This window comes from Dermochelys coriacea, chromosome 8, assembly GCF_009764565.3.
Source record: "Dermochelys coriacea isolate rDerCor1 chromosome 8, rDerCor1.pri.v4, whole genome shotgun sequence".
Classification (NCBI taxonomy): Eukaryota; Metazoa; Chordata; order Testudines; family Dermochelyidae; genus Dermochelys; species Dermochelys coriacea.
In genome coordinates, this window is record NC_050075.1 from 87,092,039 (window position 1) to 87,114,963 (window position 22,925).

Genomic DNA, 22,925 nt, shown 5'->3' on the forward strand with positions numbered 1-22,925 from the left:
TTTTTTCATGGAAGACTAATTGAGTTGTTTCAGGCATGCAAAGAAAGATAATATTACAAAGATTATACACTCAAAGGTTAATTTTGTGATTTTCCTGGTGACAGTTCAGGAGGGAAAAGATATAAACATCATACAAAACTTTGAGGAATATGGGGTCTCATTTGAAAATTGGCTGTGCTTTTTATTACCTTTCATTTTTGAGAATGCCAGGCAGTGTTTTGTAATTTCAGACCCACAATCTCTCTCTCTCTTTGATTTACATATCAAATGTGGTGTTTTCTTTTTGTATTTTTGCATAGTGCAAAAAGAATAAATACTTTTAGAAGGTTAATAATCATTTGGACTTGTAGTTTTTCCTGTGTATTTGTATTTATTGGCCAGATTTTCCAATGTATTTAAATACCTAAAGATGCAATGGGATTTTTCAGAAGCACCTGGGTGTTTTTGAAAATCCCTCTAGCTGGCTATCTGCATCTTTAGGCAGCTAAATACATTGGAAAATCTGGCCCTATGTGGCTTCGCATAGAATGAACAGTCCACCTTAAATCTACCTTAATATTATGGGATGGCGGCACCATTTTTCTCTGTATTTTTCAGTAGAAAAATAAAGCTTTTGTTGTGGCCCTGCAGCTGCTTTTTTCTTTAATTTGTGTTAGTCTCTAAATTCAAAATATAAGTTAGCTTTAAGAGGATATAATTGATACTACCCAGTTCTCCTATGAAAATGAAGTATGTGTCTGCAACAGGAGTGATAGAATTCTTTCATTTTTTGCCACAATGCGAGTTTCTGGCCCATTCACCTAAACCCTTTCAAACTATGATTGGGATAGATTGTGGAAGTCCTCTTCCCTGCCAAGAGTGACAGTCTATCCATAGACCATAGCAGAGTCACTGTCTCCAGCTTTGCAGAGGAAGATGAATAAGTTGCAGGACATTCAAATAATAGTGCAGTTTATTACCCTGTTGCATCCAGTGTGTCTCAACTTCAGTGCAATTTTTTTAAGACTCGAATTTTTTCCCCCTCTTCTTGTTTTCTTTTGTTAAAATGAAATCTCTTGGTGATTACTAGTGGCTTCAGAAGACAATGTGTATGTAGTACTTGCACAATCTGTGTGCAACAGGCCAAAAGTTTTACCTGCTGCCATGCTCAGGAGAGAAAACTGGGTACAGTTTGGGGCTTTGTTATACTATTTGTGACTTCCAAATGTTCTCTGTGTTCTACACTATCAAAAATCCTCATGTCTCTTGTAAACAGTGGTTGCCATTATGAATTTTGTTTAAATCATTATTTTCAGTGGTGCCCAAAAGCACTAACTTATGTACAACAATTCCTGTTTTTCCTATGAACTATTAAGTTATGTCCAAATGGAGTTTTCCTACAGTCACTGGTAGCTATACCTTACTTTCTTAGTAAGCTGCTCTCTCTTTGCCTGTTTACAACTGCCACACTTACTATTTATTATCTTTGAATTACACAGAAGTGTGTTTGGCACATTTCTTCCCCTTCCCCTTCTTTCTTTCCTCTAGAGCTTATCTATGTCACTTCAGATTCTGGGAGGCTTTGCAAGCATATGTAGTTAAGTAACATATGTTTGGTTCCATTATAGGTTTGTTTTTTTCTGAATATTGGTGGGAACAGTCCTGTGGTCCTTTTCTCAGTGGATTGCCAAGACATGTCCCTTGTCACCATTGTTAACTTTTGAACATGAATAATAGGTACAGACAGACAGACTCAAATAAATACAACAAAATACCTGCAGATCAGCAATAAAGTTTTTTTTATGATTTTGTGCTATACAGAACACAGTAAGGGAAAAAAAGTCTGGTGCCCTCCTATAATTAAGGTGAATTATTAAAATCGTTTGCTCATCCAGTGCAAAGCCATGTGCTACCAGTACATACGGTTGTCTTTGTCATGTTTATTTTGTTATTACATTATTTGTATTATGGTAGCACCTAGGGACCCCAACAGAGACCAGAGCCACATTGTAATAGGCACAGTGCACACATGTATTGCACATAAGGAGCCCCATAGTGGTGAAATTCTGGGTCGCTATTTGAGTGGAATTTTGAATATGTGAGAGAAGTGAGCAAGCTTTCTCTAATTCAGCATCTCTGGTAATAATAAAGAAGTTGTAATGATAATACTTGGCACATATATATGACCTTGTGTCCTAGCATTTTAAGGTTCTTTCACGTTACCAGTGTAGTAGGAAAGTATAATTATCTCCATTTTGCAGATGAGGAAACTGAGACAAAGAAGAGATTTGACTTGTACAAGATCATACAGTGTGTTGGTGGCACATCTTGGATGTTAATCTAACAGCCCTGATTCACAATCCCTTGCATTAGTCTTTACATTGAATACTTTCTGTCCTCCTGAAAGAAAAGGAGTATTTGTGGCACCTTAGAGACTACCAAATTTATTTGAGCATAAGCTTTCATGAACTACAGCTCACTTCATCGGATGCATTCAGTAGCTCACAAAAGCTTATGCTCAAATAAATTTATTAGTCTCTAAGGTGCCACAAGTACTCCTTTTCTTTTTGTGAATACAAACTAACACGGCTGCTACTCTGAAATCTCTCCTCCTGGTCCCTCTAACATGATGGATAAGCCCTTTGAGCTCTAAGCATGGTGAGCATGTAAAATGTCTGTGGTGCAGAGGATAAGTCAGTCTCTGTGTGAGAGGAAGTGATCTCAGGGAAACAGACCATGTTGCTGATCCTGGCTTTAGGAGCTGAAATTGTAGTTTGATGAGCAACATAGGCTGAAACTCCCTCAGCGACAAGGCATGACGCTGGCTCTTGATTGTTCCATCATGTAACTTTCTGAGAATCAGAGAGCAGGACAAACTGGAAAACATAAGGAGTACTTGTGGCACCTTAGAGACTAACTAAGGTGCCACAAGTACTCCTTTTCTTTTTGTGAATACAGACTAACACGGTTGCTACTCTGAAACCTGGAAAACATAGTTTACCCATATTATTCCTAGCTTCTGGCAAGGCATTATAGGACATAAGGAGAGTAGATAAACAAGATGGGGTGAGATCTGGAGAAGCCTGGTAACGGTGATGGCCTCTCCTGAAGGGTGTGGGCAAGTAAACCACTCTATTTTTTTTTTCAGTCTGTAGTGTGATGGAGTTTACAAAACCCTGTAGTGTGATGGAGTTTACAAAAACAAGGGCAAGGCAGGGGAAAGGCTGGAGCAGTGCTGGGCCAGGAAACTCTACCCTTCAGGCACTGCTGAGCATGCTCCTGTGGAAGACAGCAGTATAAAAAGAGTTCCAGCAGCCCAGACAGGGCAGAGGAGAGACACCATTTCCAGGAAGATCACATTCCTGAGATAGGAGGAGAAGGAGATCTTACTGAGGAGGTCTAGCTGTTTGTCTTTCCCTCCTTCTTTGAAACATCACCCCAGAGATAGGGAGAACCACATGTGGGGGCACCAGAGGATTGTATGCATCAGCCCTGGAACTTTGGGGGTTTGGAGCAAAGGACTATATAACAGCAGTCACGCCCCAAGTTGAGACATTGGGCAGGATAGTAAGTGACATAGGGGAAGATGATCAGGAAGTGAGCCAAGCATAGGCCAACCCGTGCTATCACACTTTCAGGGCCCTGAGCCCAGTGAGATGGGAGTTCCTGGGTTTCCCTTCTCAGCCCAGAGACCCCTGGAATGGCAAGGAAGCTGACCCAGCTGAACCCCATCTGGGGATCCCGGACACACAGAGTGAAAAGAGAGACCAGGCAGTCTAGGCACTACTAGCTGACTGACCTGGCAACCCTGCAACACTAGCTTTGAAGTGACTTTGGGATAAACACTTGTGGTGAGTGTCTAAAACAATTTGTGAGATTGTGGGCATGTTTGATGGGGGGGAGAGTTGTTTTGGGGTTGGGTTTTTTTTTTTGGACAAGTCATAATAAAGGCCCTAGGTCAGGAGCAACTTTCCATTCACAAATTCCAAAGATTTGTCCTTATCTCCCCTCCTGGCTAGTTACAATCACTCTCTCTCGCTCTACTCGCTCACAGACAGCTGCAGCGGCACAGGAGCTAGCAAACAGAGCTCTAAACAGGGGAGTTTGAGTGGGAGTTTGCAAGGGGAGTTTGGATTGTGGTGCTTGTTTGGGGTTTGCTTTTGCTGGGGGGGTGGTCTTTTCGGTGTGCCTTGTGTTTCCCAGATTTAGGTGGGAAGGCGATGACAGATACAGAGGCAGCTGTGGAAGTGACTCCTGTAGTGGAAGACACATTGAGGATGACTGGATGTGGAAGCTGTGGTATGTACATGATCCTGGAGGGGGGAACCGGTAAGAGTTTTTTCTGCATGAAATGTCATCTGATAGAGCTGATGGAGGAAAAGATCCGAGGTTTGGAGATGCAGGTGGAAAGTCTGGTTGAGTTTAGGAAGGGGTTTGAGCAGATGATGGAGCAAAGATATGAGGTATCTGAAGGGAAAAGCTCAGACTCACAGATGGAAGCAGGGCTGGGGAATTTTGAGGGGAGACTGGGTGAGGAAAGTGGTCAGTGGAAACATGTGACTAAAAGAACCAGGCAGAGGAAAAGACGGGCTAGTGAAGGAGAAATAGAGCTTAGGAATAGGTTTGCAGAGTTGGAAAATGAAGAAGGGGCTCAGGAGGTACTTGTTGAAGGTGGAAGGGTAAGGAAGAAGAGAAGAGAGGCTAGTTCTATAGGAAGAGCGGAAGAGTCAAGGGAGACTAGAATCATAGAATCATAGAATATCAGGGTTGGAAGGGACCCCAGAAGGTCATCTAGTCCAACCCCCTGCTCAAAGCAGGACCAAGTCCCAGTTAAATCATCCTAGCCAGGGCTTTGTCAAGCCTGACCTTAAAAACCTCTAAGGAAGGAGATTCTACCACCTCCCTAGGTAACGCATTCCAGTGTTTCACCACCCTCTTAGTGAAAAAGTTTTTCCTAATATCCAATCTAAACCTCCCCCATTGCAACTTGAGACCATTACTCCTTGTTCTGTCATCTGCTACCATTGAGAACAGTCTAGAGCCATCCTCTTTGAAACCCCCTTTCAGGTAGTTGAAAGCAGCTATCTAATCCCCCCTCATTCTTCTCTTCTGCAGACTAAACAATCCCAGCTCCCTCAGCCTCTCCTCATAAGTCATGTGCTCTAGACCCCTAATCATTTTTGTTGCCCTTCGCTGTACTCTTTCCAATTTATCCACATCCTTCTTGTAGTGTGGGGCCCAAAACTGGACACAGTACTCCAGATGAGGCCTCACCAGTGTCGAATAGAGGGGAACGATCACGTCCCTCGATCTGCTCGCTATGCCCCTACTTATACATCCCAAAATGCCATTGGCCTTCTTGGCAACAAGGGCACATTGCTGACTCATATCCAGCTTCTCGTCCACTGTCACCCCTAGGTCCTTTTCCGCAGAACTGCTGCCGAGCCATTCGGTCCCTAGGCTGTAGCGGTGCATTGGATTCTTCCATCCTAAGTGCAGGACCCTGCACTTATCCTTATTGAACCTCATTAGATTTCTTTTGGCCCAATCTTCCAATTTGTCTAGGTCCTTCTGTATCCTATCCCTCCCCTCCAGCGTATCTACCACTCCTCCCAGTTTAGTATCATCCGCAAATTTGCTGAGAGTGCAATCCACACCATCCTCCAGATCATTTATGAAGATATTGAACAAAACGGGCCCCAGGACCGACCCCTGGGGCACTCCACTTGACACCGGCTGCCAACTAGACATGGAGCCATTGATCACTACCCGTTGAGCCCGACAATCTAGCCAGCTTTCTACCCACCTTATAGTGCATTCATCCAGCCCATACTTCCTTAACTTGCTGACAAGAATGCTGTGGGAGACCGTGTCAAAAGCTTTGCTAAAGTCAAGAAACAATACATCCACTGCTTTCCCTTCATCCACAGAACCAGTAATCTCATCATAAAAGGCGATTAGATTAGTCAGGCATGACCTTCCCTTGGTGAATCCATGCTGACCGTTCCTGATCACTTTCCTCTCCTCTAAGTGCTTCAGGATTGATTCTTTGAGGACCTGCTCCATGATTTTTCCAGGGACTGAGGTGAGGCTGACCGGCCTGTAGTTCCCAGGATCCTCCTTCTTCCCTTTTTTAAAGATGGGCACTACATTAGCCTTTTTCCAGTCATCCGGGACTTCCCCCGTTCGCCACGAGTTTTCAAAGATAATGGCCGAGGGCTCTGCAATCACAGCCGCCAATTCCCTCAGCACTCTCGGATGCAATTCGTCCGGCCCCATGGACTTGTGCACGTCCAGCTTTTCTAAATAGTCCCTAACCACCTCTATCTCTACAGAGGGCTGGCCATCTCTTCCCCATTTTGTGATGCCCAGCACAGCAGTCTGGGAGCTGACCTTGTTAGTGAAAACAGAGGCAAAAAAAGCATTGAGTACATTAGCTTTTTCCACATCCTCTGTCACTAGCTTGCCTCCCTCATTCAGTAAGGGGCCCACACTTTCCTTGGCTTTCTTCTTGTTGCCAACATACCTGAAGAAACCCTTCTTGTTACTCTTGACATCTCTTGCTAGCTGCAGCTCCAGGTGCGATTTGGCCCTCCTGATATCTTTCCTACATGCCCGAGCAATATTTTTATACTCTTCCCTGGTCATATGTCCAACCTTCCACTTCTTGTAAGCTTCTTTTTTATGTTTAAGATCCGCTAGGATTTCACCATTAAGCCAAGCTGGTCGCCTGCCATATTTACTATTCTTTCGACTCATCGGGATGGTTTGTCCCTGTAACCTCAACAGGGATTCCTTGAAATACAGCCAGCTCTCCTGGACTCCCTTCCCTTTCATGTTAGTCCCCCAGGGGATCCTGGCCATCTGTTCCCTGAGGGAGTCAAAGTCTGCTTTCCTGAAGTCCAGGGTCCGTATCCTGCTGCTTACCTTTCTTCCCTGCGTCAGGATCCTGAACTCAACCAACTCATGGTCACTGCCTCCCAGATTCCCATCCACTTTTGCTTCCCCCACTAATTCTACCCGGTTTGTGAGCAGCAGGTCAAGAAAAGCGCTCCCCCTAGTTGGCTCCCCTAGCACTTGCACCAGGAAATTGTCCCCTACGCTTTCCAAAAACTTCCTGGATTGTCTATGCACCGCTGTATTGCTCTCCCAGCAGATATCAGGAAAATTAAAGTCACCCATGAGAATCAGGGCATGCGATCTAGTAGCTTCCGTGAGTTGCCGGAAGAAAGCCTCATCCACCTCATCCCCCTGGTCCGGTGGTCTATAGCAGACTCCCACCATGACATCACTCTTGTTGCACACACTTCTAAACTTAATCCAGAGACACTCAGGTTTTTCCACAGTTTCGTACCGGAGCTCTGAGCAGTCATACTGCTCCCTTACATACAGTGCTACTCCCCCACCTTTTCTGCCCTGCCTGTCCTTCCTGAACAGTTTATAACCATCCATGACTGTACTCCAGTCATGTGAGTTATCCCACCAAGTCTCTGTTATTCCAATCACGTCATAATTCCTTGACATCACCAGGACCTCCAGTTCTCCCTGCTTGTTTCCAAGGCTTTGTGCATTTGTATATAAGCACTTGAGATAACTTGTTGATCGCCCCTCATTCCCAGTATGAGGCAGGAGCCCTCCCCTCACAGACATTCCTGCCTGTGCTTCCTCCCGGTATCCCGCTTTCCCACTTACCTCAGGGCTTTGGTCTCCTTCCCCCGGTGAACCTAGTTTAAAGCCCTCCTCACTAGGTTAGCCAGCCTGCTGGCAAAGATGTTCTTCCCTCTCTTCGTAAGATGGAGCCCGTCTCTGCCCAGCACTCCTCCTTCATGGAACACCATCCCATGGTCAAAGAATCCAAAGCCTTCTCTCCGACACCACCTGCGTAGCCATTCGTTGACCTCCACGATTCGACGGTCCCTACCCAGGCCTTTTCCTTCCACGGGGAGGATGGACGAGAACACCACTTGCGCCTCCAACTCCTTTATCCTTCTTCCCAGAGCCACGTAGTCCGCAGTGATCCGCTCAAGGTCATTCTTGGCAGTATCATTGGTGCCCACGTGGAGAAGCAGGAAGGGGTAGCGATCCGAGGGCTTGATGAGTCTCGGCAGTCTCTCCGTCACATCACGAATCTTAGCCCCTGGCAAGCAGCAGACTTCTCGGTTTTCCCGGTCAGGGCGGCAGATAGATGACTCAGTCCCCCGGAGGAGAGAGTCCCCGACCACCACCACCCGCCTTCTCCTCTTGGGAGTGGTGGTCGTGGAACCCCCAACCTCAGGACATCGCATCTCATGCCTCCCAACCAGCGGAGTCTCCTTCTGCTTTCTCCCCCCAGACATATCATCTGGTCCACTCTCCGCAACGGTACCTGTGGAGAGAACATGAAAGCGGTTAGTTACCTGTGTCTGTGTTACTGGAACCCGGACATTCCGCTTACCTCTTCTGGAGGTCACATGTTGCCAAGCTTCTTCACTGGCCTCTTGGCTCCTCTGTGCAACCTGCTCTATATCTTTAGAGCTTTGTGCCCCTAGAAGGCTATCCTGAGTTTGGTCCAGAAAATCCTCAGTCTCTCGTATACAACGCAGGGTCGTTACCTGTTGCTCCAGACCTTCAATCTTCTCTTCCAATATGGAGACCAGCTTGCACTTTGTACAGACAAAGTCGCTTCTGTCCTGTGGAAGAAAGACAAACATGGCACATCCAGTGCAGGTCACAACAGCTGAACCCCCCCCTTCCATATCACCTACCTACTATGAGCTTCCTCAGAGACGTTGGCAAGATGTAAGCCTCACTGGGCTCACTCCAGGCGAACTCCCAGGCAAACTCCTGCTGTGAGCTGCTCTGCTGTCCCCGCTGCTCAGCGGGTTCGCGAGGCTCTGGCTATTTTTAAACAGCCAGGCTTCCCTGACGCAAACACACAGACACCCTAATGCCCGCCCCCTGCAGGCTAGCAGCCAATCGGACACTCACTCAGGCTCTCTCCCTGCCCTCCCAGCAAACACACGCTCGGATACTTCCTCAGCAAGCAAACACACACACTCGGATACTTACCAGTCCCAGGCAAACTCCTGCTGTGAGCTGCTCTGCTGTCCCCGCTGCTCCGCTGGTTCGCTGCCGCTCAAATATGAGCCCCAGGAGGATACAGGATGGGTTGAAGAAGATTATCAGGGAAAATAGGAATGGAAAGAACTTGCAGCCAGAGGAAACGGGAGAGACTGGAGAATAGCACCGTCACCAGGAAAAGGCAGGTCTATGTGATCGGGGACTCTTTATTGAGAAGAATAGACAGGCCTGTAACTAGAGCTGATCCTGAGAATAGAAGGGCGTGCTGTCTTCCGGGTGCTAAGATACAGGATGTAGACCTGAGGTTGAAAAGGATCCTAAAGGGAGCGGGAAAGAATCCCCTAATTATCCTTCATGTGGGAACAAATGATACGGCTAGATTCTCGCTGGAAAGTATTAAGGGAGACTATGCTAGGCTGGGGAAGACACTTAAGGAAATTGAGGCTCAGGTGATCTTTAGCGGGATCCTTCCTATTCCTCGAGAAGGGCAACAAAGGTGTGACAAGATTATGACTGTCAACAGATGGCTTAGGCAGTGGTGCTATAAGGAGGGCTTTGGGATGTATGGCCACTGGGAGGCATTCACGGACAGAGGACAGTTCTCTCGGGATGGACTTCATCTGAGTAGGGAAGGAAATAGACTTCTAGGATTGAGGCTGGCACAACTGATAAAGAGAGCTTTAAACTAGGAATTAGGGGGAGATGTCCAGGAAATCTCCACGCCAGATTTTAGCATTGAGAGGGAAGAAGACGAAGTAAGAAAGGATACAGCCGTGGGTAGGAGAATGTATATAAGGAGCGAGGGCGGTGTGGATACTAGTCTAATAGGTTATACTGGCTGAAGAATGACTGTGCCTAATAGGGTACAAAATGTGAGCAAGGCCAAACAGCAAAAATTAAGCTGTTTATACACCAATGCGAGGAGCCTAGGTAACAAAATGGAGGAACTAGAGCTACTGGTGCAGGAAGTGAAACCAGATATTATAGGGATAACAGAAACATGGTGGAATACTAGTCATGACTGGACTACAGGTATTGAAGGGTATGTGCTGTTTAGGAAAGACAGAAACAAAGGTAAAGGTGGTGGAGTAGCATTGTATATCAAAGATGAGGTAGAATGTAAAGAAATAAGAAGCGATGCAATGGATAAGACAGAGTCCGTCTGGGCAAAAATTACATTGGGGAAGAAAACTAGTAAAGCCTCTCCTACGATAGTGCTTGGGGTGTGCTATAGACCTCCGGGATCTAATTTGGATATGGATAGAGCCCTTTTTAATGTCTTTAATAAAGTAAATACTAATGGAAACTGCGTGATCATGGCAGATTTTAATTTCCCAGATATAGACTGGAGGACCAGTGCTAGTAATAATAATAGGGCTCAGATTTTCCTAGATGCGATAGCTGATGGATTCCTTCATCAAGTAGTTGCTGAACCGACTAGACGGGATGCCATTTTAGATTTAATTTTGGTGAGTAGCGAGGATCTCATAGAAGAAATGGTTGTAGGGGACAATCTTGGCTCAAGTGATCATGAGTTAATTCAGTTCAAATTAAATGGAAGGATTAACAAAAATAAATCTGCAACTAGGGTTTTTGATTTCAAAAGGGCTGACTTTCAAAAATTAAGGAAATTAGTTAGGGAAGTGGATTGGACTGAAGACCTTATGGATCTAAAGGTAGAGGAGGCCTGGGATTACTTTAAATCAAAACTGCAGAAGCTATCGGAAGCCTGTATCCCAAGAAAGGGGAAAAAATTCATAGAAAGGAATTGTAGACCAAGCTGGATGAGCAATCATCTCAGAGAGGTGATTAAGAAGAAGCAGAAAGCATACAGGGAGTGGAAGACGGGAGGGATCAGCAAGGAAAGCTACCTAATTGAGGTCAGAACATGTAGGGATAAAGTGAGACAGGCTAAAAGTCGAGTGGAGTTGGACCTTGCAAAGGGAATTAAAACCAATAGTAAAAGGTTCTATAGCCATATAAATAAGAAGAAAACTAAGAAAGAAGAAGTGGGGCCGCTTAACACTGAGGATGGAGTGGAGGTTAAAGATAATCTAGGCATGGCCCAATATCTAAACAAATACTTTGCCTCAGTCTTTAATAAGGCTAAAGAGGATCTTGGGGATAATGGTAGCATGACAAATGGGAATGAGGATATAGAGGTAGATATTACCATATCTGAGGTAGAAGCAAAACTGAAACAGCTTAATGGGACTAAATTGCGGGGCCCAGATAATCTTCATCCAAGAATATTAAAGGAATTGGCACCTGAAATTGCAAGCCCATTAGCAAGAATTTTTAATGAATCTGTAAACTCAGGAGTAGTACCGAATGATTGGAGAATTGCTAATATAGTTCCTATTTTTAAGAAAGGGAAAAAAAGTGATCCGGGTAACTACGGGCCAGTTAGTTTGACATCTGTAGTATGCAAGGTCCTGGAAAAAATTTTGAAGGAGAAATTAGTTAAGGACATTGAAGTCAATGGTAAATGGGACAAAATACAACATGGTTTTACAAAAGGTAGATCGTGCCAAACCAACCTAATCTCCTTTTTTGAAAAGGTAACAGATTTTTTAGATAAAGGAAATGCAGTGGATCTAATTTACCTAGATTTCAGTAAGGCATTTGATACCGTGCCACATGGGGAATTATTAGTTAAATTGGAGAAGATGGGGATCAATATGAACATCAAAAGGTGGATAAGGAATTGGTTAAAGGGGAGACTGCAACGGGTCCTACTGAAAGGCGAACTGTCAGGTTGGAGGGAGGTTACCAGTGGAGTTTCTCAGGGATCGGTTTTGGGACCAATCTTATTTAATCTTTTTATTACTGACCTTGGCACAAAAAGTGGGAGTGTGCTAATAAAGTTTGCAGATGATACAAAGCTGGGAGGTATTGCCAATTCGGAGAAGGATCGGGATATTATACAGGAGGATCTGGATGACCTTGTAAACTGGAGTAATAGTAATAGGATAAAATTTAATAGTGAAAAGTGTAAGGTTATGCATTTAGGGATTAATAACAAGAATTTTAGTTATAAATTGGGGACGCATCAATTAGAAGTAACTGAAGAGGAGAAGGACCTTGGAGTATTGGTTGATCATAGGATGACTATGAGCTGCCAATGTGATATGGCTGTGAAAAAAGCTAATGCAGTTTTGGGATGCATCAGGAGAGGCATTTCCAGTAGAGATAAGGAGGTTTTAGTACCGTTATACAAGGCACTGGTGAGACCTCACCTAGAATACTGTGTGTAGTTCTGGTCTCCCATGTTTAAAAAGGATGAATTCAAATTGGAGCAGGTACAGAGAAGAGCTACTAGGATGATCCGAGGAATGGAAAACTTGTCTCATGAAAGGAGACTTAAGGAGCTTGGCTTGTTTAGCCTAACTAAAAGAAGGTTGAGGGGAAATATGATTGCTCTCTATAAATATATCAGAGAGATAAATACAGGAGAGTGAGAGGAATTATTTAAGCTCAGCACCAATGCGGACACAAGAACAAATGGGTATAAACTGGCCACCAGGAAGTTTAGACTTGAAATCAGATGAAGGTTTTTAACCATCAGAGGAGTGAAGTTTTGGAATAGCCTTCCAAGGGAAGCAGTGGGGGCAAAAGATCTATCTGGTTTTAAGATCTAATTGATAAGTTTATGGAGGAGATGGTATGATGGGATAATGGGATTTTGGTAAGTAATTGATCTTTAAATATTCAGGGTAAATAGGCCAAATCCCCTTAGATGGGATATTAGATGGATGGGATCTGAGTTAGCCAGGAAAGAATTTTCTGTAGTATCTGGCTGGTGAATCTTGCCCATATGCTCAGGGTTTAGCTGATTGCCATATTTGGGGTCGGGAAGGAATTTTCCTCCAGGGCAGATTGGAGAGGCCCTGGAGGTTTTTCGCCTTCCTCTGTAGCATGGGGCATGGTTGACTTGAGGGAGGCTTCTCTGCTCCTTGAAGTCTTTGAACCATGATTTAAGGACTTCAATACCTCAGACATGGTGAGGTTTTTCATAGGAGTGGGTGGGTGAGATTCTGTGGCCTGCGCTGTGCGCAGGAGGTCGGACTAGATGATCAGAATGGTCCCTTCTGACCTTAGTATCTATGAATCTACTGTTTTTTTCTTTTCTTTTCTGTTTTTTTTCCTCTACTGCTGTCTTTCTCTTTGCCCACTACCTGCTCCTTTCTCCCCCATTGCCCCTCTCCCCCACAGCGGGTTGGTCTTCTCTTAACTCTTTCCTTCCCTTTCATTTCTGTCACCCCACTTCTCCTGTCGCCCTAGCCAGAATTTGACCAACTCACTTTGTCTCCCTCTCCTTAAATTTATTTCCCACTATTAGCACTGCTTCTGCTCCTGAGGGCCAGGAGATGAGTGGGTGAATGTGTGTAAGGCAGTTGGTGCTAGCTTCTGACATCATCTACCACTGTCTGCTCCACTGAGCAGTGGAAGTGAAGGAGTTGACAGAGAGAGCTGTGAGAGGTGAAGAGAGAAAGTAATCTTGCCTGCCTGCTCAGCAACTGCAAAAATAAGTAAAACACTTGTAGCTGAGAGGAGGCACTGCAGAGAGACCTGGCTGACTTCCTGCAGGCTTACTGCCTCTTTCAGCTGTGGTGAAGGATGACCGGGGCAGGCTGCAACTTTTGTGGTACATCAGTTACACTGAGCTGGAATGTTTATAAGCTGGTAGTTCAGAGACCAGAAAACAAGCTGAAGAGGAATCAGACAGGTCTCTAGCTCCTCATGCCAACTAGTTTGTATGTGTGTGTATATATAATACAAATTTCTGGTTAGGAGACAAGGTGTTTAGAGAGGTTGTAGTGGTATTTATGTAAATTCTAGTTGCTGATGGAAGAGTTGCATCCTCAGAACAGGGATGTTCACTCTCTCAACAACAAAAGGAATGAGATTTAGAGATTGTGAATGCAGTGTTCATAGGCTGGGGAAATTCTGTTGTCCAGAAACCTGGAACAAGTAGGAGTGCTATCTGGGCAAATAAGTATTTAAGTGTCTTGCTCAACAAACCAAGACAACAGAGCAGGCTGAGTAATGTCAGGCACAGCAGCAGTGGCTAGGGTTGCCAACTACCTAATCGCACAAACCCAAACACGCTTGCCCTGCCCCTTCCCTGAGGCCACGCCTCTATCCTGCCCCTTCTCTGACACCCCGCCCCCCACTCCATCTGCTCTCCCTTGCTCTCCCCCACCCTCACTTTCACCAGGCAGGGGCAGGGAGTTGGGGTATGGGCGGTGGGGGGGGGTTGCAGGCTCTGGAAGCAAATTTGGGCATGGGCTCTGGGAGGGAATCTGAGAGCATGGGGTATGGACTGGGACAGAGGGTTGGAGTGCATGTGAGGTGCAGGCTCTGGGAGCAAGTTTGGGTGTGGGATGGGGTGTGGGTTCTGGGAGGGAATTTGGGGTGCAGGAGGAATGCCAACAAACCCTGGCCGTCGGCAGGCAGGATCAAACCTGAGACCTCTGGTGCTAAATGCATGATCCTCTACTGCAGTGTTTCCGAAACTTGGGATGCCTCTTGTTCAGGGAAAGTCCCTGGTGGGCCGGGCCAGTTTGTTTACCTGCCGCATCCGCAGGTTCGGCCGATCGCGGCTCCCACTGGCTGCAGTTTGCCGCTGCAGGCCAATGGGGGCTGCGGGAAGTGGTGGCCGGTATGTCCCTCGGGCCGCACCGCTTCCCACAGTCCCCATTGGCCAAAAGCCATATGGCCCTTAGCTAAGGCTGTAGAGCAAGCTCATTAATCTCTCTCTAAGTGGTTTTGGTGCCACTCAAGGGGACAGATCACCACAACCAAGAAGTGTGTGGGTTACGTGGGCTCTAGGAGAGAGTTTGGGTGTGGGCTCTGGGCTTGAACAGGGGGTTGGGGTGTAGGAGGGGGTAAGGGAAGCAGCGCTTACCTCAGGCAGCTCCAGAAAGCAACCAGCACACCCCTCTGGCAGCGGTTCCTAGGTGAGGAGCCAAGGGGGTCCCCATATGCCACTGACCCTGCCCACACACAGGCACTGTCCCTGCAGCTCCCATTGGCCAGAGTTCCCTGCCAATGGGAGCTGCAGAATCGGCACTCGAGGCATGTCAGCACATAGAGACTCCTCTTGCTCCTCCCCAGGAGCCAGAGGGATGTGCTGGCCACCTCCAGGAGTGGCACAGAGCCTTGGCAGGTAGGGAGCCACTGTGCCACCAAAAAGAAAAGGAGTACTTGTGGCACCTTAGAGACTAACAAATTTATTAGAGCATAAGCTTTCGTGAGCTACAGCTCACTTCATCGGATGCATTTGGTGGAAAAAACAGAGGGGAGATTTATATACACACATAGAGAACATGAAACAATGGGTTTATCATACACACTGTAAGGAGAGTGATCACTTAAGATAAGCCATCACCAGCAGCGGGGGGGGGGGGGGAAAGGAGGAAAACCTTTCATAGTGACAAGCAAGGTAGGCTAATTCCAGCAGTTAACAAGAATATCAGAGGAACAGTGGGGGGTGGGGTGGGGTGGGGGGGAGAAATAACATGGGGAAATAGTTTTACTTTGTGTAATGACTCATCCATTCCCAGTCTCTATTCAAGCCTAAGTTAATTGTATCCAGTTTGCAAATTAATTCCAATTCAGCAGTCTCTCGTTGGAGTCTGTTTTTGAAGCTTTTTTGTTGAAGGATAGCAACTCTTAGGTCTGTAATCAAGTGACCAGAGAGATTGAAGTGTTCTCCAACTGGTTTTTGAATGTTATAATTCTTGACGTCTGATTTGTGTCCGTTCATTGTTTTACGTAGAGACTGTCCAGTTTGGCCAATGTACGTGGCAGAGGGGCATTGCTGGCACATGATGGCATATATCACATTGGTAGATGCGCAGGTGAACGAGCCTCTGATAGTGTGGCTGATGTGATTAGGCCCTATGATGGTATCCCCTGAATAGATATGTGGACAGAGTTGGCAACGGGCTTTGTTGCAAGGATAGGTTCCTGGGTTAGTGGTTCTGTTGTGTGGTGTGTGGTTGCTGGTGAGTATTTGCTTCAGATTGGGGGACTGTCTGTAAGCAAGGACTGGCCTGTTTCCCAAGATCTGTGAGAGTGATGGGTCGTCCTTCAGGATAGGTTGTAGATCCTTGATGATGCGTTGGAGAGGTTTTAGTTGGGGGCTGAAGGTGATGGCTAGTGGCGTTCTGTTATTTTCTTTGTTGGGCCTGTCCTGTAGTAGGTGACTTCTGGGTACTCTTCTGGCTCTGTCAATCTGTTTCTTCACTTCAGCAGGTGGGTATTGTAGTTGTAGGAATGCATGATAGACTGTGCCACCAGTCTGTCAGTGCCTAAAATCTCCCTGTTTGGCTGCAGTAGCCTCTGGGAGATAGAGCGTGATTCCAGTAGACTCCCAGTGAAACTGGGAGGGTTGGCAACCCCCTACCAGTGGCTGTCAGGGTTGCCTGAATAGGACTGGAGCAAACCATTAAATTGCCTTGGGGCAAGGAAGGAGAAGGAGTTGAACAGAGAAACAGAATTGAGGGAAGGTTCTGGAGAAAAAGGGGTGGTTGAGTAGAGCACAGATCTCAGATGCCACTATGTGGTAACTTAGGTTTCAGAAAAAGAAAAGGAGTACTTGTGGCACCTTAGAGACTAACAAATTTATTTGAGCATAAGCTTTCGTGAGCTACAGCTCCGATGAAGTGAGCTGTAGCTCACAAAAGCTTATGCTTAAATAAATGTGTTAGTCTCTAAAGTGCCACAAATAATCCTTTTCTTTATGTGGTAACTGTTGGTAAACGCTGACTTTGTAATGGGGAGCTCCATAATGGCTATGTGAAGAGGACATAATGGCTATGTGAAGGGTTATCTTGAATGAAGCCACTTTGTTACATTACATGACTGTCCAGAAATCCATAGCCATTATGTTCTAGCAATATATGAATCGGGAAGAGGATATCTGAGGATCCTGCATTACACACACTGGAGGAGAGAAGGTGCAGAGTCATATTTTCTGTATTTGTGATACAATATTTATCTTCATTTTTAATCTGATTATGTATAATTGGAAGGTGTCAAGTTTAAATTTTTGAGTCTACATAAGCAGAGTAAAGATTTCACTCTTCAGATTTATTTACATTGCTTGAAACTTGTATGTGCTTCACTTTCTCACCCTTGAATTTTGTTGGATTTATACCATCTGTACTGCAATGAAATACCATGGAGTCAGAAACTAGTGGTGTAAATTTTTATAGGACACTCAAAAAGAAGGTTGTAATATGAAGGTGAACTTGTGAAAAGTTCCCTATGCATAGTGCTAAAATTTTCTCATTTGGTCACTATCCATGAATACACCAAGAATCTTGTAAAAGGCAAAGCCTAAACATGAACAAATGTGGTATGGATAGTTAAATGAAGTAGCTGGGGTTTTTTGTTTGTTTTTTGTCAGTAGTATAGAGTAATATCACTGTGTGATCCTGTCATTTTTTAAAATATTCTTTTGAATGTTCCAATGGAAAAATAACTTTCCATTTAAAAACACCCCACATTTACAAGATACTGAATTAACCAGAAATGTACTTATTTAGAACACTTGACAGACTTTTGTACTCCCTTTTTTTCCTTTTCAAGCTGTGAAAAATAATTCATCCTGCATTAAATAGGTTACAGACTGGAAATCACCCTATCAAGAAATCCAGTATTAAAAAAAACCCAAAAAACAAAACAGAAAAAAACATATATCCATAGCAGATTGAAGGATTAGCAAAATTTGCAACATTAACAACTGTTGGACCTAATCCTTCAGACCACAGGGCCTGATGAGACATAAGGGTTTAGCCTAAAGGCTACAAAATTGAATCCATATCTTGTGGGTTTAAATGGTATGTAGGTCTTGTCCTAGACTTCTGCAGAGGGGTGAATTTCACCCATAGTGTGTAATGTAGTGTCTTAAAGACCTAAGTATTAAAGTAATGAATTATCATTTTAGGCATACATTAAAATGCGTAACACCATTTGGCAAGATTTAAAATATACTTAGCTTTTCAAAAATAGGGTGTGATTAAGGGCAGACAGACAATAGCAAATGTACAGCAGTGAACAGTTCTTCGTGGTCAGAAAGATGGAATGAATGACCTACTTGATCCTTTCCAGTATCAGACTCATAGCTATTAAATTAATTGTTAAGCATCTTGTACAAATTGAAATGTGAATATTTATCTTACTGTAATAAAAGAACAAACCACTCGAGTAAAATAAGCTATTATTTGGCAACTAAGGTGTGATAACTCATACCTGGAAAAGAGCTTGACTTGTTATTGCAATATATTAATGATTATAGGATACAGAATTAATTAAGGGCATCTCCCATGTACCAATCCACTTAAACCTTTTCATCTGGAAGGCTCATATTTGAGTAAGTTTTTCCACTTACCATCACATTCAAATAGTCCCTGGCTTACTTTGGCTTAACGAGCCTTTTTATTTAAAAAAAATCATTATTCATTAACATAAGGTGCAGATTGAAGGAGATTAAATGAAATTAATATAGTTAAGTACCAATGATCTTAATTGAAAATAGTTATGCAATTAATTTTCAACTCGTATCTATACACTAATGCTAATTTTATTCTGGACCTGTCAATTTATTACCGTAAAATATGAGAAACCTAACCATTGTTTACAGATCAAGAACAGATACCATTGATACAGATTGAGGTAAAATGGATGTTTTGATAGGACCATTATGTTTTGCTAAGCAGATGAAGAATAATTAATCTTGTAGTACCAATATAGATACCGTTCTTCCAATTAATAGTGTAAATAGTGCTTATGGAACAGGGAGCTACTCAGTTTGAGTAAGGATATAAGAATCTGGCCTATAATAAAGAGTGCATTTCTCCATAATATGCCTTACAAATATATAGAACATGTAAGTGTCACTGTATGCTATATATAAATATCTAATCATAACTGTTTCAATCCCTTACTGTTACTATAGTGAAAACTATTTCATGTAATATTAACCTAAAATTAATATAACTGAGGAGATTGTTGTAGGAGGAACATTGATTAGTATCTATGATGCAAAACGTTAAGACTAAAGCAGGGATATGCTGGAACTATACTTAGGTCAAATGCAGTGAACATCTTTCCCTGACAATGCTAATTCACTGTACGCTTTTCATTCCTGGGCTCTCCTGAGAAAATGCTATTAAGTTTTATACTCTTCCACATAACACATTACAAAACCAGCATTTCAAGAAATACAAGCTTTTATATACAGAGTAGTTGCAATTGTTTCAGTAATGGGGAGTTTTAAGTTACAGTATTTGAAAATTAAAGGCTTAAAAAAGCAATTTATAAGTTCTTCAGTTTCTCTACATCACATTCTTTTTCAGCTGCTGCTATGTGAAAATGGACTTTAAATAAGTTTTCACTTTTGGAGGGATTCTTCTGACACCAGCAGTCCTTTCAGTTAATTGCAGTTCCATACATAGAACTTGTCTTTTCTATCACAGAGGTTTGAGTTAATCACAAAAGTCAGTTCTATGAACCTTGCAAATAATGGAGACTTGCAAACCTGTGGTAGGCTATACAAGCCTCATGTGGCTCAAAGAGCTGTTTATATTACTGAGGGCTCTTCTTTTGCAAAGCCCCTTTTTAATGGTCTAGTTTATTTCTGAAGCAATATTGAATGCAAAATCCACAAAATAGAAGAGAACATCATGATTTTGGTATTGCTTAACAATTATACTTGCATAATGTGTTTGAAATGGCCTTATCAACACCATTGTCAGCTGATGAACAACATACAACATATTACTTTGAAGCCCATCTTTGCATTCATGGAGCCCAGTAAAGTAAAATCTTTCACATCAATGTGTTTTGGATGCATAGTTTTTTCTGTCCCTGCTGGGACTATGCAAATTGGTAAGTAGAAAGATATTTATGGTAAGCTTCACTGTGTATTCTTTATTCTTAATACGGAACAGTGTATTTCATTGTTTAATATTGTTCAATATAAAAAAGGTATTTTCTGTTTTGTGTTTTTAAAGGCCATGATTAGCAGAAGATATCCTTAACTTCTTTATACTCATGGGTGAATAGGATATATTTTTTCCATATGTTGTCAATGTGAAGTTAAAATTATGTAGTTGTAAATGATCGGTGCATTTGGAGGAGAACTGCATTTAGAAAAGTCTTCAACAAAGATATTTGGTCATCTTTTCCCTGGTTCTAAGAAACAGGTGATTTTTCCAATGAAGAAAAAACAGGCAAATGGACCATGAGTGCCAAGAGCTAAAGAGGCCAGTCCCTTAAAGTAAGTATTATGTCATTTCCAGTTTGTTATAGAAAAATTGCTGAATACTGTGCCTAAAATGCAAGTTACCACACGGATAGGAGGGAAAGCATAAGTTGTATGCATGGGGCCTTGTGTGATTAAAAGTTCTCTATGTTCATTATTACACAATATGCAAGGAGTTCAAGCAGAAAAAACATAATTATATCACTATTTCTTATGCTTCTGTTTTGCTTTATTTTTATGCCAGAATAAACACTGAAAAAGAACCAGCACTTCCTCTTCAAGAACACGGAGAAACAAGAAAGCAATCCGATTAGTGCTGGAAGATTGAGCTGATCCTCCTCTGTATGTCAGACTTCTCTAGTTTCTCCTGGTAGATCATGACCCAAATCTTAAATTTCTTGGATCTGCATTGTTCTCTCTCTTCTTTCATCAATAACATTTGAAGATGGGGAAAAAAGCTGGAGAACTCATTTAGGGAATACATGATAGTGTATGGTGGTTAAATGTTCCAACAGCATGTGTCCGTGTGATGGGGTTGGGACTCACCACTGCAGCGCCTCCTATTGGTAACTCCTGGGAATTAGCTCAGTTCATGCAGAGCGCCCTCTGCCAGTGGTATCCCGTCGGTGTCTTGCCCTTGATTGGCTTCTCGACCCATGTTGCTCCCAGCTCACGGTGTCCTCTTCAGGACACTGCCCTCCTGCAGTGCCCTCAAGTCCATACTCTTCCCCCTTCTATGGGGAGCGGGGGTTAATAGCAGTCTTTTCGCTTCACCCCAGCCGCAGTGGCCAACCACATCCTCAAAGTCTAACCCCTTCTGTCAGGGGTCGGGTGCAGTCTGCTATGGTCACTCCTAACGGCCGGGTGTAGTACAAGGGGAAAGGGGGGGACGCAGGCCCACTCTCTACTCTGGGTCCCAGCCCAGGAGACCTCTGGTGGCAGCCTCCGTGCCCTCCTTCGCTCCCCTTGTTCACCTCTCCTCCCTGGGCTGCTTCCCCTTCAGCCCGCTTGCCCCTTGTGGGCCCTTCTATCAGGGCCTGCAGCCTGGTGGGTATTGGGCTGGAGCTCTCCTCAGCTCCCCCAAGCCTGCCCAGAGCTGCGCTGCGCTCAGGAGACAGACCTTCTTCCCTGAAGGTCTGAGAGAGACTGCCTGCTCCCTTCCTGGGCAGCCTTTATATAGAACCTAGCCTAGCCCTGATTGGCTGGCTGTAACACTGGCCCCATTGGCTCTCTAACAGGCCCTCCCGGATTGGCTGCCACCTTGTGCAGCTGCTCTGGCCTGTTGTAGCCCAATCTGGCATGGGGGGGGCACTGCCCCACCACAGTCTGGTATGGGAAGTCATTCTAAATGAGTGGCAATAAAACCTTTAGATCACACCAGGACTGTCTCATTTCACACATGAATATGCGTATCTCTGGTGCTGAATAAATAATTGTCTTACAGCAATAGAGAAGTTCATTAAATAATATAAATGACTTTATCTTGCTTTTAAAAGCAGATTCTTCTTTTTGTATAAGTTCCACCCCCTTTTGATGCACCATATTAAGAAACTGGTACCACTGTTGATAAATTGGGCAAAAATATTTGCAAGAATTAGAAGTACAAACTTAGATTGTAGGATTTTTCTCTTCTATAGGTAAAAATTTACCTGCAGAAATACAGAGTACAACATTTTTGTAACTGGGAACTGACGTTTTCTGTATTAAGAAATATTATTTCTTATAAAAATCATATTTCTACAAATTGTTTACCATTGGGATAACCTGCTACTGAAATAGTTGTATTCTACACAGTACCGAAATGGTATCCTGAAGAACACTGGTATCACTCTTTGTCCCACAGTATTATAATTACATTGTGTTGTGCAAAATATATGTAGCTGGTCAACCTCAGCTCATGTACATGAAAGTCTGAATAAATTGTCTCCCAGGTGTACAAACTTCAATCTTTCTTCTTAGTCCACCTCTATTGCTTTTCCACCTTAATACAGACACAATAAATGCCTTTGCTAAAGACAAGGTCTAAATTTGGTGGATCCTGTGATTTTTGCTGTGATAGAGGGAGGAAGGGGTGAGAGGAGAGAGAGGCCGTGTACCTCACTAGAACTTCCAGCTAAAATGTACCCTTGCTGGAGTTGGTTTGCTTTCACTTCCTTCCAAACTACACTGCATGTGTCAGTTATAAATCCCAATTATGAACGGCACTAGTAGGGTTCTCCCAGCTATCTCTTTACTTTATATATAAATTCTATATGGTAGGCAGTAAACATTGGTTTTATCCTTAGTGCAGAATAGAGGAAGAGCCTTAACTGATTAAAGATGAAATATTGAGTGGATTATGAAGATATAAGTATTCCAATGCATACCACAACATATGTCAAAATATTTATGCTTGCATCAGTCACCATAATATCTGAGCATCCCTATACTAAAGACATTTTTCATTAATAAAATGTTTGTGGAAAAAATGCCTGACACTTACACTTATATACTGGGCTTTGCTGCAATTGTCTCTTTTCAGTAGGTGACAGGTTGAAAAATGCAGGGTTTATTTCTGCTGTCATTTCTGTTTCTTTCATTTGGGAAAGAAGCTAGCTTATAGTTCTGC

The 22,925-nt window shown here is 43.6% G+C and overlaps 1 protein-coding gene across 3 annotated transcripts in view; it reads left to right on the forward strand.

The window, feature by feature from the left end:
- The window catches only part of NEGR1 (neuronal growth regulator 1), a 609,038-nt gene that overhangs the window by 510,764 nt on the left and 75,349 nt on the right, over positions 1-22,925 (forward strand). The window contains exon 7 of one of the 3 annotated variants that reach the window (XM_038413604.2): positions 20,562-22,252. The exons of the other annotated variants lie outside the window; for them this stretch is intronic. Coding sequence (XP_038269532.1) covers positions 20,562-20,566 — 5 coding nt within the window. The 3' untranslated portion in view covers positions 20,567-22,252. Of the gene's footprint in view, positions 1-20,561; positions 22,253-22,925 lie in introns of those variants that run through there. 3 annotated transcript variants of the gene reach the window in all.